Here is a 14,368-nt window from a genome sequence, read left to right as displayed (position 1 = left end):
GTGTATGAACAGCAAAAAGAAAAGTGCTTCTTTAAAACTGGAATTTCTTGGTGTGCAGACTAAGGATTGGAAAGAGTGAGTAATAAGAAGGTAGTAAGAGTCAGTTCAGCTAAGACTGTAGGATAGTCTAATAAGAATTCTTCTGTTCATTCCCATGTTTTAATAGCAGGTGCTCAATCTTGAATCTGTCTTTAAATGCAAGACTTGAGAAATTGTATTGACAGCTGTTTCACTTTGGCCTCACTCATAACTTTATTTATCTTTGGTGAAGACAGACAGTGTAATCAACAGTATGAAGAGGAAGGTAACAGCCTTTGCTTTAAGAAAATTTACATTTTAAGGTTTTTATCAGGGAACTGTTCTTTGTGCTGGGAATGGGAGAAGTGGAACTGCACAGTATCTACCATGACAGCACTTCAGTTGTGAAGCCCTTAGTGCTGGAACCACCGTACTATGGATCTTCTTTGGAAATTTTATTAATTCCAGTGAAAGCTCACTATTTTTGGAGAGAGAATTGAATGAGAATTTGAGTACCTTAACACTTTAGCTGTTTCGCAAGCTGGAAAAACCCAGCTTACCTTTGGTAACTTGCATATATGGTGATGGTTGATTTGTCTGTATTTAGCGTTTTGCTTATTTAGATGTGGCCCAAAACCTCAGTGTTGAACAGCTGCACAACAAAAACAGTCTGTGGCCAGAAACCTTAAGATCTCAGTGCGTGTGGAGCAGGGCTATCTCTGTATGAAAAGCACTCTGAAGTGCTGCATGGTGATGGTATATTCCTCACTGAACACACTTCCTTTTCTGTGTTTAATTAAGGGTTACTTGATTGGCAATCACTTGCCCAAGGAAGACCTCGTTGATGTGGGTCTCTACTGCCGGCACTACTGCCTGTTACCCCTGGCAGCAGAGCAGAGGATTGGGCAGTTGGTGATCTGGCGGGAGGTGTTCCCACAGCACCACCTGCAGCCCTGCGGAGAGGCAAGGGAGACGGGATACGGGGAGCCTGCAGCGAGGTACTTCCTGCTCATAGTTGGCTTGGTGAGTTATTAACGCTGCAGCGTGCCCGTTCTCTGAGGTCCCTTTCGCTGCTGTGAGTTGGCTGTTCACTACATCAACGCTTCCCATGTGTTTCTTTGGGTGATTTTTCAAATTACTCAAATTGCAGCTGTTCCAGGGGTTAGAATTTCCCAGGGAGTAGCATTATTTGTACATCTACAAAGATTGCAGAGTTTAATATAAGTTCTCATTATTTTTGTGCCTTTTCACTTCAGTTGAAAATGTTTCTACCTTCATAATCTTTTCAGACAGCTCACATCAGAAATGTCTGGCTTTGGTTTTCTAAATGTGGACTTTATTTAAAGCAAACAGCTGAAGAGTTTGTAAGCAGTCTTTTCCGTTTGCATCCTCTGTATTGACAGAGACACTTTGTCCTGTGTGTCCTGCTGGAGGCAGGGGGCTGTGCATCCAGAGCTGTTGGGAATCCAGGACCAGACTGTATCTATGTAGACCAGGTCAAAGCAACCATACTCCAGCTGGAAGGAATAGACGCCAGCATAGAGGAAAGGCTGGATTCTCCCTCCATCCCACCTTTAGCCTGTGCTGACTGGTTCCTTCCTGCAGCACGGGACAGACTGGAGAGCTTGAGCGCCTCGCCCATGCTAAGCAAGCTCCAGAACTCCTGCAAACCTGCGAGCACTGCAGGGAGCAGGAGGAGCCTCTTTGGGGACAGCTGCCACAGCACACGCACACAGAGCCCCCCGAGGAGCAGCGGGGCAGCCGAGCAGGGCAGAGAAGGACCTGCCGAGGAGGAAAGCACCCACCCACAGCCTGGGGGGGAGCAGGTCAGAGAACACGGGCACAGAGAATTGGTAAGGTTCTGGGGGGCTTGGGCAGAGGGCAGCTCATTGAAACTCAAGGTAGCCTTTATACATACCACACTGTAAAGGAGTAAGTCCCTTGAATTCAGTGGGAAATACTTCTGTTGCCTTGGGGAGCTCTGAGTCAGCCTCAGAGCCGTCACACTTCTTCGTTTTATTGCTTGTAAATACTTGGGGATTTCACATGACTGAAGTGGGCACAGCTGTGTTGAAAAAAGTGGATATAATTGGGGAATATCCCCAAAATAACCAATCAAAACTGATTGCCGCACAGTTGTACAACTGCTTCTAACCAAGTTTAGTCTAAAATAGGCTATCAGATACATTTATATAAATTGCTATAACTGAGCCCTGTTAAAAATGCTACGCTGTCCTTTCTTTTGGTTTGGTTGCCTTCTGTTGTTTCTTAAACTGTGTGTTCTCTGCTATTTCATCTATCTGCTTGTTTTTTCAGACCACTAGAAAAAAACACATCCTGCCCAACCCATTTCATTCAGGAAACCTTAAAAAGAGCCCTTCAGAGAAAGATACAGAACTTCTTAATGCTGTCAAGTAAGAAATTATTTTTATTGAGTATTTCCCTTTTTTAGGCCATGCTTGGGGTGTTTTTTTGAATATTCACATATCACAGAAGTCCCCACGTGATTTTATTCCAACCAAAGCTTTGCTTTGCAAAGATTATCAGAAGTGAATCTGTTAAACTGAGAGCTTAATTAAACATAAAAGTTTGAAATAATACAAAAGACAAGTGTTTCTGAATAATATGTCAGTATTGTACACACCTGTCCCACATGTGTGTGACCTTGGAATTTCAAGCAGAAATTTCTGGACCACACATGTACTTCCCTTGTGCCTCCATGTCATCTCTAGGTAGGTGTACAATGAACCGAGCTTTGATTTCATTTTCCTTTTCTGGGGACAGATTTGGAGAACGCAAGTGCGATGCCTAACTAGCACCCCAGTTTTTTAATTTGTTGGGTTTTTTAGATTGAGTATTACAGTCAAAATTAGCAGGATTACCTTGGTGTGAAGATAGGAGCCTTTTGAATGCCTGTATCCATTTTGCACCCTACTGTAATTGGAAAAACAATTCTGCCTTAAGAAACAAAAGCTGCAAATTACTTTGATTTTTTAAAATTAAATGAGTTCTCCAATGTTTTTAAGGTTGACATCTGGTCCTGAGAATACCCTCTTCCACTACCTGTCTTTGGAGACGATGCAAGGAATTTTTATTACTCCAACTCACAAAGAAGTAGCACAGCTTGGTGGCTCCATCCACCCTCAGTTAATTGAGAATTTCTACCAGTGCTGCCTTTCAATTCGTTCCATTTTCCAGCAGTCCATGAGGAAAGAGGTATGGAAATTTGGATTTCTCTTCGTCCAGTCACATTCTCAGTTCAGTATTCCAAGATTCTTTTCACTTCATTATTTCAGCAGTTCACGAGCAGCTGTATTTGCATGTCTGCAGCCTCTAATCCAAACTGGGATACTGTCAGTTTTATTTTTTAGATCCTAAAGTGACAGTTCAAGTGAATTAAGTGAGAAAAAGAGAAGTAACATTTCAAACTGAATGAAGACAACTTTGGAAACAGCAGTTTAGTTTTTCTTAATGTTTCTTTGATGTTCCTGAAGAAGTAATTTCTGGCTAGACCCATGTGCCTTGTAAATCTAGAAATTTTTAAGGGTTAAAAATAGTGTTAATTTGGTGGATTGGTGACATGGCACTGAGGTTTGGCTGAGTAGGGCTTTGGCAATGAGCCATGTATTTTGGGCATTTCTGTTGGAGATGCAGAAACCCAAAAGCAAGCAGAGAGAATAAATTAGTATTTCTTAGCATCAAATTGCCTTTGGCTACAGCCATTATACAGACATCTCATAGTTCAAGCCATAAAAACCTGAGAATCAGAAATAACTGATGGACACGTCTCTTTCAGGCAAGTTTGGTGCAGTCTTTTGCATATTGGCTCCAGCAATTAATGATGAAATTATGTATTATGAAATGTAGCTGAAATTAATGCTGAAATTATGTGTATTGTGGCACAAGGAGGATGTAAAAGAATAAGTAGAATTTTCCTTGTTTGTAGTGCATGACAAAAACAATCAAATACAGAAATGTACTATTGTACTGCGCATTCTTTGTCATCTGCTAAATATTGTTATGGTTTAGGATCCATTACTGCACCAGTAATGCAAAGTTACTGTAAATTGATCAAGAATTAATTTTGCCTCAATTTTTGAGAACTGCAAATTCACAATTTAACTTTAAAAATGCACATAGGAATCTTGAATAAATCTTAAATTGAGCAAAAATAAGCTCTGTCATCTTAAACCCTGAAGTATGATGCTTTGACCATGTTTTCTAGATCTTCAGCCCCTACATCTTCAGTATAGTGGGGAGACTGAACCATGTGGCTTCTGCATGTGCATATGGCAGACAGAAATTCCTCGAGTTGTTTTCTGTAAAAACCCTTCCTTTCACCTTTGAAGCAACTGTTCCACTGGCAGATCCAGAGATGAACTGGAGCTTTTGCAAGGTTTATTCAAAAGCTCTGCTGAAAACATTGCTCTAAAAGCTGGAGAAAACACAAAAATGTCTTTATTTTCTATGCTTTTATGCCCTCATACTGAGTAAGAGTCACAAAATGCTCTGAGCAAAGCGCTTCAGCTGTTTATTTACAAAAAGAAATTCCTGCCTGGACAAGTTTATTCAGTAGACTCTTACTATCACAGTTGTTAATTAGGGAGGCACACAGAGAAAGGAGGATGAGAGCTTTAGCTGTTGTAACACACTTATTAAAACTGCCATAGTAACTCAGATATCTTATTACAAAAACAGTGTTTAGCTAGACTGAAAAAAAAAAAGGTCAAAAAAGGGAGCATGTGTCTAATTCCAACTTGGGTAACAATGGAAGAGCCTTTTGATGCCAAAGGAACAAAACTATGGGGAAAATAATCATGTAAACAAGTTAATTATATCTTCTAAGCCTGGCTTTTTGACAGCAGAATCATCCATCAGAGAGTCCTGAACAAATTGCAGGGTTGTATTTGTTCGTGTTTATGTCAAAATGTCTCATTCTCTACTAACATTTCACCAGTTGTTTTACAGAAAAAGAAAAGGGCAGGCAGTGGGATTTCAGAATTTAGTAAGGCAGCTGAGGACCCAGGTCTGGTAAGAGAACACGGACTTCTGTTTGAGTGCTCTCCTGAGAACTGGACTGACCAGAGGAAACCACCACCAACAATGAACTACTGGGTTGTGGGGTAGGTTTAAAGACAAATTTCACCTCCAGTTTTTCATTTTGACTATGCCATTGTGTTCTTTAAAAATAATTTTAACTGTAGCACACCACAGAAGTACTTGAGCTGACTGACTGAGGTAGCTTTAAGAGGGCTGAGAAGTTGCACTGATGTCCATTTTCACCTTTAACAGTTGCTGTGCCAATGATAAACCAATTAGGTGAACAATTATAATTATTGTTATATTATAACAGAGGCTTTTTCATTGGGAAGAAAAGAAAAAAAAGTCTAAAAAGAAAGAAGAAAAGTAATTGTTTCCCATCATGAATGTACATAACTGCAGTTCATGTAAAAAAATTAAAATCTTTAATTAGAACATTAAAAGAATGTTTACACTGCTGTTGATATATTAAAAAAAATAATTATAATGCACAGGTATTAACAGCTTCTCTATTTTAGCTCTTTCCTGGAAGAGCTCATTGGATTAATGTGTGGGAAGGTAACTATCCAGATGTTATTTTTAAAAATCAGTAAATATGTGACTCCTGGGGCTTGCTCCCAAGGACCTGTACTGCAGCTTGTAGCCCAGAAACTTGGCTTGCTGCAAACAGACCAGTAACACAGAAGATCCTGAAAACTGAAGATTTTTTTCCCTACACTTAAAAAAACAAACTGAGTTTTAAAATGTGATTTAAAAATCCAGTGTATTGAAAGAGGGAAAATAATGCAGGACAGACACTGGAATCTGCCAACTGTCTTACACAGCAGCTTGCTTTAACTTCTACTGAAACCTTGCAGTACAACCAGAATGTACCATTTGAGGGGCAAAAAAATAACACCTGTGATGATTTTTTTCTCTTTTTGTTCTTTCTTCTTATTTTTTGCCTAGGAGACTCATTCTACATCCCAAACCTCAGGAGTGTTATGTGTGTTTCCATGACTCAGTGACAGAAGCTGCTGTGGAACTGGCCTTTAAACTGTCCTTTGGCTTAGCTGCATAGATGAGCTTCCTGCACACTCAGGCATCCTGCATGGTGCTGGTAATTCTTTAAAGCAGCCCATATAAAGGGAAATGAACTCAATTTGGGTGCCACCCATGGGGTATCTTTGAAATGCTTTGAAAAAATCGAATACCTTGTGGTATGATGTAGTTGAAGTTTCAGTGGTGCTTCTAATGAGCTCATCAATTGAATAATTAAATATATTTCAGAACCAAATAAGGACCAAAGTTCTTATTTTTATAAGCTGTCACTTTTTTTTATCCTGGTCGTAACTTTATGATATGAAAACACCACATAATTTGTACACTGCTGTTCAGTGTACAGTGTGCAACATTAAATGGTAAGCTGATCCTTAAAGTACTCTATGAACATGGAAATTGGTGATGGAAGGAAAAAAAAAAAAAAGTTCTCCAATTAGTTAAAATTCTGCACCTCCGAGGGCCTGATAAGTACTGAATGTTTTCAGTAGCACTGTGTTAATCAAAACAGAAATCTTTTAGGCAATTCCTGGCACTTAGCCTCACAGAAGTAATGGCTTACCGTTTTTGCTCTCGTGCACACTCAAGGACTGTACTGTGGTCCATGTTTTACTTGACTCTGTGAGTTTAAACTATAAATAATACTTATATTTGTTAAAATGCAATTTTGAAGACACAAAGAAAGATGGGGGGCGGGCAGGGTGGTTTTAAGATATGCATGGACTTGGCTTATTTTATGTTCATAATTTCATAATAAAAATGTGTATTTGTTAAAGAACAGGAAATTATTTTTTATTTACATAATTAATTTTTTACATATATTTTCTCTTTTTATTATTTTATTCTACTTGTTTTTCATTAGTGTTTCTCATAAAACGCATAACTAGAATTGCATTTTAAACAACGGGAATCAAAGAGTTTAAGTGCTCAGGAAAGCAGATTCATTTCATGGGTTCTCCTGACCAAATCTTTTCTTTAGATCTTGTTTTCACTAGTAAATGACACCGTTTGGGGTAGTCCTAAAACAGTCAATCAAATGCTGGTAGGGCTCACGGGGTGATTCACAGCTTGTCTTAATCACTCATCAGTTTGCTTCAGTTCCAAGCTTCGGAAGTCTCAGGCCTGAAGTGCAAGCGTTTGATTGAAGACTTTGCTAATCAGCTTTCTGCAGGATTTATGGTTCCTAGCAGATGAACAGCAGTATTTCAGTCTGAGGCACACAAATCACAGCAGTAGTGTGTTAGCTGTGTTGCCCGTGCATAAATCAAGTGATGAGAGAGTTACTGTTACACCTCTCAAAAGCCTAAAATACACAAGGTTTGGGTATTAGATTTCCTGGTAGATAGAAGGAAGGTGGAGGAAAGCCAGCAGTCTTTGCTGCAGTGCTTTTAGCTGTTTATCTTAGTGTCCAGGAGAACCCTTTCTTTCATTTAGAAGAATAATGTCATTCCAAAAGTGCCACCAAGTTTCTGATACCTGTGTAAAGCTGTTGCTTTAAGATGGAGTGTGAGCACTCTTCTCCTGTCAGCCAAAATGCGTGGGGAGGCTGCTTCAGCAGAGCAGTGTCTGCACAGCCCTGTAAATACTCTGCTCTCCTGCACATCCCATAGGTATCCCTAGTCCTAGAAATGGATGAAGTAAGGAAGTTGAAAATCTAAGCAATTTCTCATATTACTGATGTTTCACTCGTAGTTTGAGATTTTCTAGTGCTAACACCAAATTCATAAGCTGTTGGTAAGTTTTAAAATAAATCCGGATTTCCAAAAAGAAGGGCTTGAAAAAGAAAGGACCTGAAAAGGAAGATTTTTTTTGCCTTTACTGCAGTTCATACCAAACAGAAGAGATATGGTGTAACATCCTTGGCGTAGTATAAATGTTGGAAATTGTAAAATCTCTAGTTATTTTTAAAAATCCTTTTTTTTTTTCACTGTAAAATTTTTGGCACTGGTGGTTTGGCAAATGTTACACAGAATTTACCAACACAGGCTCTAAAGGCTGTTTTTAAGGACAAATGCAAACATATTTTTATGTGCAAAGGGGGGGATAAAGGAAAACAGGTAAAAATAACCTTTTGCATATTAATTTTAATAAACAAACTGGATCTGGTCAAGAGCTGGGCACTTCTTTCCCTCAGCATGGCTGGTAATTAGTGGTGGTTGAAAAAAGGCAGATTTCCTGTGTAGCTTACTGTTGCAGCAATAAAATCCGGGGTTTGATCTTAGATGATTAATGGTTTTGTGAGGTGCCTGTAAATGTCCCTCCATTCAGATGTATTCTTGAAAGGCACACAGGCCAACACCCGTGGAATTAATTACAAGAAATCTTGGTCTTGGAATATGAAATGCTGATACTGGCATTTGGCAAATTGCATAAAATCCATTCATATCAGCAGAATGGAAAATAAGTTCTTCGTATCTGATTTATTTAATGTGAAAATAGATGGAAAATCTGCTTCATTTGTCTCTGTCTTAAGTTATCTCTTTCAGGATTTCTTTGATTAGGTTTGGATAATGTAAACAAAAATCCAGTGTTCTGTGATTTCTCTTGTTGACAGTTCTTTACTACACTGCCAGAAAGTTTCCTTGCCACAGGCTTTTCTGGTAGTGCTGACCAGGAGGAATTCTGTCAGTCACTGAAGTTTGATTAATCTTCTGATATCACATGCAAATTCTTAAGCAGTCCTTTTTCAATTACAGTCATTTTGTGTATAAAGAGTTTAAGGTTGGTTTTTTTTTTCTTCCTTTCTTTCCTTACAGTGGAAAAAAAGTAAAACAGGCATTGTGTAAATAACACTATTTATAGTTCTTAAAATCTCCCTTCCATCTCCTGGAAGTGCTTCCAGATGGCTCACATGTGTATGAGCGCATGACTCAAATTCTAGAAACATTCCATGAATAACATTCAAGATTAATTTCCTTAGAAATACAGTATTTAGCAAAGTGGCATATCCAGTGTTGAAGCTCAGGGTCTTTGGATTATTTCTTTCATGTTCTGTTCAGGACAGGAAATGGGATACTACAGCTGTGGAGTTGTTCCCAAACTGGCAAATAAAAAGTAATTTAGGGTACACATGGTCTGCATTTATTACACAAGATGTACCCCTGATGCAGTTAAAGCCAGTACAGCCACGTCAGAGCTGTAAAAAGTTACGTAAAATGTTTCTTTTACGTGATCAGCTTTTACGAGTGAAAAGAAAAGAAAACCTCAGTGTAGGAATTGCTCTGAGACTGCCATGTTTCCTGATTATTTTGTAAATACAGTGTTTTGGAAAGATCTTGTTCTTTGTGCTTTCAAGTTTCATTTAGTACAAAGGTCAGTATTCTAATATTGTAATGCTGTGCTTTCATAGTGGCATACAGCAATCTTTGTGTTGTAGTTTCGGAAGGGCATTTTGGCAAACCTGGCTGCTGGCAGAGCAGCAGAGCAGGATCCACTGAGATCAGCTCAGTTGGTCAGAGCATGGTACTCTGCTGGGGAAGGCAGTGAAATCTCTGCAGTGCCAGTGCCAGGTTTCCCTGATGTGCCTCTGGTGTTACAATTACTATGTTCTACAGGGAGACCAATGCACAATAGTATTAGAATCCTTTGTTACTTAAAAATTTACCACTGTACAATTACGGGCATAAAAGTAAGAAATGCACAATCTTTGAAGAACAGGATGACCTAGAGTGAAAGAAACTTCTCTGGAAATAGTGCTGTAGCACAGCTCTCAGTTTTGCATTTGTTTAGTTTCTGTAGGGAAAAGTTTTTACTTAATTTTGCCAGCTTTGGGTGCAGAAAACAGAGGAGTTTGGTTTTTCCTAACTTAAGGTGTTTTGGGGTGTCATTCAAAGAATTAAGGACCATCCTTGATCTGTATTAAGAGTATCAACTGAAGATTTTCTCAACTGGATATATTTCTGGTTAGTTTATGTCTCTAAATACATTTTCATTCATTCAAATAGGTAAAATTAATTTCCTGAAAAATGTGTCTGGAAGGCTTTGCAGTACGGAGAGAAGTCTCTGCTGTCTCTGGGGCTGTTGGCTTTCCTGATTTCAAGCCTGAAATGGACAGCTTAACTCTGGTTCTTGTCTGTGTAAGGTTATGCCAGGAGTTGGCTGCTTTGCTTCACCTGTTGTTCCCTATGCCTTGTACTTGGGCTGAACTAATAATTTTGTGATGCCTTTGGTGTAAAAGGGTGTACAGTTTGGAGTTCTTCCTTCAGAGGCTGGTTTACCGCCTGTCATGTTTTCACAGAGAATCCCAAGAGCTGGAAAACAGATTATAAACCTACACATGATTTTAACTTTGTCACACAGATTTTTTAACTTGTATAGCTCCACTATAGGGAAAAGCTGGAACAAGTAAGGCTTCTCAGACACCTGAGCAAGAATGCGTGGGGAGGAAATGAAAGCATGGTATTCCATAGAAAAAATTCTTTGCAGAGAAAGGGCAGGAGAGTTTGATCCTTAAGGATTCTGCTGAATGACAGCAGCATTGGAATGGTAGTTATTTGACCTGCAAAGTGTTTCAGCAACTGGGAGTCACTACCTGTTTGAATACACTGTCTTCACCATGTCTCAGTGCTTTGTCAGAAACGAGACAAAGCAATGATCTCCTCTGTTTAAATGTTTCACTTTTGCTGGCAGTCTGTACTGAAAAGCAGGGTGTCTGCATGCAGAACACTGTGCATACATTTATTTTCTATTAGGTGCTGCTGAGCAACAGTTCCAGGAACTGAGGACTGGATTATTAAAATTACATAGACAGATGGACTTCCTGGCCTGTACAGGGATTGAGTAGTTCAGTACAGGGAATCATTGTGCACCAGGCCTTCAGTTTTGGATTTAATGGACACCATTAATGGACACCTTTTGATCTTTGTCATCACATTTATTATGTACTAATGAGGGTGTGTTAGCTACAGCTTTTCCACTTACAGTTATTTGTGCTCAATAGACTATTAGTGGAGAGCCAAATTCTTCTACAGTAGGATTAACAGTATCGAAATTGATCAAAATTACATATCTACTGTATCCAGTGTGCATTTTACAGAACTTGTACAGGCTTCCACTTCTGTTTTGTGAAAGTACGTTCAGCTCACAGCTTGGTGAAAACTTTTAGTAGAAAACTAGGATTGGCTTTCCTTTTCCTACTCAGAACCAGATATTTGGGGTAGGACAGGTTTGTGGGTAGAATAATTTTACCAGGTTGTTCAATAGCACTTGAAGTACATTTAATAACACAAATTCTTGCTGTGAAGATTATCTTCAAACAAATACTTTAGAAAACAAAACATAGAAATGCTCTGGAGAAACCAGGACTTTGTTCCTTGCATCCCTGAGAAAGTTTTGCCACCCTATAGCAGGAAAGAGTTAGTAGTTCCTAAGTGCTTTGTTTCAAGATCTCCTCTCTTGGTATTCCAAGCAGTCAAAAGAAAATCTGAATAAATGCTGGCATAGAACTTGCTTAGGTCATTTCACAAAATGGCAGGGATACTTAAATTCTTATATAATGCTCTGCATACCTCTGGTAATCTGTCCTAAATATCACAAACTTTGAAGCTTACTCCATTAGCACTACTGACATCTGCCTTTCAGACTAAATGTGATTTCACTGTTTCATGCTTTATGTCAGCAGCAGGCCTGCAGTACATGCTGGTTTTGTTTCAAAGTGCTGTGCCTCTTGAGGCATTACCAAAGAATTGCCTCTATTTCCAGCCATTAACTTACTAGTAGGATAGAGAAGACTATCAAGATTATTAAAAACATAAATTATAATAATTTAGAGTAAGATAATGGGTTTACTAGCACAAAATATGAGAATGAGAGGATGTGTTGAGGGTGCATAAATGTAGTTTGTGAGTGATCCTTGCTTCATTCATGTTGTTCTTAAGTTACAATGAAGCTGATTAGTATGATTTTAACAACTTCTTATCATGATGCTTATTCTGATCCAAGTGGAGGCCCTTGAATTAAATATAGCACCTGTTATTTCTCCAATTAAGAGTCTATTTTCCAAATGGGATAACCTTCTGAAACAACAAGCATACTATAGTTGCTGCTTTCAGCAAAACTGGATTCTGTCAGCTAAGCAGCAACAACCATTGTCAAATAGCCTCTCATTTGCGTAAGTTCATGTTGATCCAAACCAAAATATGCTGAATGCTTTTTATTTACGTTACAACACTTATTTGTATTGCTCATGTGAACATGTATCTCATATGTGTTTATCAGGGGCCTAAAGTAGACAAGACTGTCTTTCTGCCATTATGGAGAACCTAGAACCTTACCTTGACATTCCAAGAGGATTTGATTTCAGATGTAGCTAAGTTAAATCTTCAGTATTAGTTAAAAAATATATCATCACTATAATTTGTCATAATGAGAGGGATTTCACACCCAAAAAAAGGTGTTAAAGTTTTTTGCTAGTGAAGCCAAAAAAACAGTGCTGGTTCCTAATACAGTCCTTAATATGTTTTAGAGGACTCTATTGATCACCAATGAACTGCATTCTACTTGGTATAAAACTATTTCACTCATACTAAAGAAGGAAAAAAAATGAGCTGTTCAAGTTTTAACAGCACAGAAAGAATTCAGAGCACCCTTAGGACAGGAGTGACCTCATTTAATTCCTAAGCCTTTTACTTGCCCAGTAGAGCTTAAAAAAGGCATCAGAAGGATCACAGCTTTTCTAAATTTAGCCACTGGTACCAGCTAACAAGATCGTGGCATCAAATAAATATTTAATAGCCAAAAGAGCCTCCTTTGGAGTGATCTGTTAGGAGAAAAGTTCCTCAGTGTTCTTTACTACAGAAAGACCAATGAATCCAAGAAAGTATTTACTTGCCTCTTGTTTGAAATTCTCAATGTTTCCATTTTGTTCATACTAAAACAACATTGAAAAGGCTCTTACCTGGCTGGAAGCATTTTATGCCAAAACACAGACCAAAAATATATAAAGGGCTGACACCTAGAACACGTAGTACAGTATTGCTTGAGAAAATTAAAAATGGCTGATTCTTCTCAGTATTAGGGATCAATCCTAGCATGTACATAATTGAGAAGACTCTTATTTCTGAGGTAACAATTTTCAAGAGGGAAAGACCAAACCTTGGGGAGTATTGACAACTTAGGATCCAAAAGAAGCATTTAGGAAGCCTTTATTTAAATGTCTTGTTTGAAAGAAATCAAATTTCACCCTAGCCATTAAGTTTGACATGAAACCCTCATGGAATTTGTACAAGTGTTTTCTTGAGCTGCTAAAATACCAGGCCAAGAATTGGAAAGATTGGGGCAACGCCAGTTCCCAGACTGCTACAGTGGCAGCCGATGAGAAGGGGGGCTGTGCTCAGGCAAGTCTGTGGCTCACCTGGCTGGAGTGAGTTTTGTTTATACTCAGACTGGGCATCAGCATGGCACTGAAGCACACTGACAACTTTTAGGAAATGCCTCCAGGAGTTTGGCTTACCCTGTACTGTCATGTCCAACTCCTGACAAAGCAAGTAAGAAATCCATGGGCACTTTCTGTCAGCCATCAGGAATGTTTGCACAAGTCTGCTTCCCCCAGTGCAGCTTCAAACCAGCTGGCTTGGGTTGCACAACCACACAGGAGCATTTGCATTTAATCTCTTTGCCCCCGAGGTTTCTCTTCAATCGGGAGTCAGCCTCAGTGGTGCTGCCATACCTTGAATCACTGTTTTTCTAAAGGGGGGGAAAGAGCAGAGCAGGCACAGGAGTTGGGAGATCTGCCTCCCTAGCAACTGTACATGGGACTGGACGTAGTTTGCCTTTCTGATCCTAATCTGAGGAAGTAAAAATGAGATAATTAAGGCAGGCAGCATAGTCGTATCACAAGTAATTCTGTGTACCAGGGTTTTCTCTTGACTCTGGAGGTTTTAGAAGAACGGAACATGTTCTCATAAGGAAAATTCTGGTTGGTTAGTAGACCATTGAAACCGTGACAAATGGGAAAGATAATCAAACCTGTTGGCAGGGATGTTAAACTAGTTTAGTCGTTTTGTGCTTATTTTTAATCTCTCCAGTGGAACGAAACTGTGCAGTGCAGTGTCACATGCTGTGTCACAAAGACGTCACATTGCTGTGTGAAACCGAGTGTCATTTTCAGAAGTAAATCAATACTTAGGTAACTTTTCCAGCCTGTAGGTTTCTTTTGTGGAGTTTCAATCCATAAATACCCGATACCCATAAAACGTGGAGTAAGTAGAGACACGGGGGGTTCCGGATGACCTTTTTCCCCAGGAAAAGAAAAGAGACCAGGCTGTTTCTGGGA

At 39.1% G+C, this 14,368-nt stretch overlaps 1 protein-coding gene across 1 annotated transcript in view; it reads left to right on the top strand.

Moving 5' to 3' along the window:
- The window catches only part of INTU (inturned planar cell polarity protein), a 38,295-nt gene extending 31,528 nt beyond the window's left edge, over positions 1-6,767 (top strand). Inside the window, exons 11-16 of the mRNA XM_062493985.1 lie at positions 820-1,041; positions 1,422-1,919; positions 2,335-2,432; positions 3,045-3,234; positions 4,987-5,141; positions 6,007-6,767. Coding sequence (XP_062349969.1) covers positions 820-1,041; positions 1,422-1,919; positions 2,335-2,432; positions 3,045-3,234; positions 4,987-5,141; positions 6,007-6,118 — 1,275 coding nt within the window. The 3' untranslated portion in view covers positions 6,119-6,767. The remainder of the gene's footprint in view (positions 1-819; positions 1,042-1,421; positions 1,920-2,334; positions 2,433-3,044; positions 3,235-4,986; positions 5,142-6,006) is intronic.
- Positions 6,768-14,368: the final 7,601 nt, after the last annotated feature.

This window comes from Cinclus cinclus, chromosome 5, assembly GCF_963662255.1.
Source record: "Cinclus cinclus chromosome 5, bCinCin1.1, whole genome shotgun sequence".
NCBI lineage: Eukaryota > Metazoa > Chordata > Aves > Passeriformes > Cinclidae > Cinclus > Cinclus cinclus.
The sequence above is the reverse complement of the archived record's forward strand: the minus strand, read 5'-3'. Positions and strand labels throughout refer to the sequence as shown.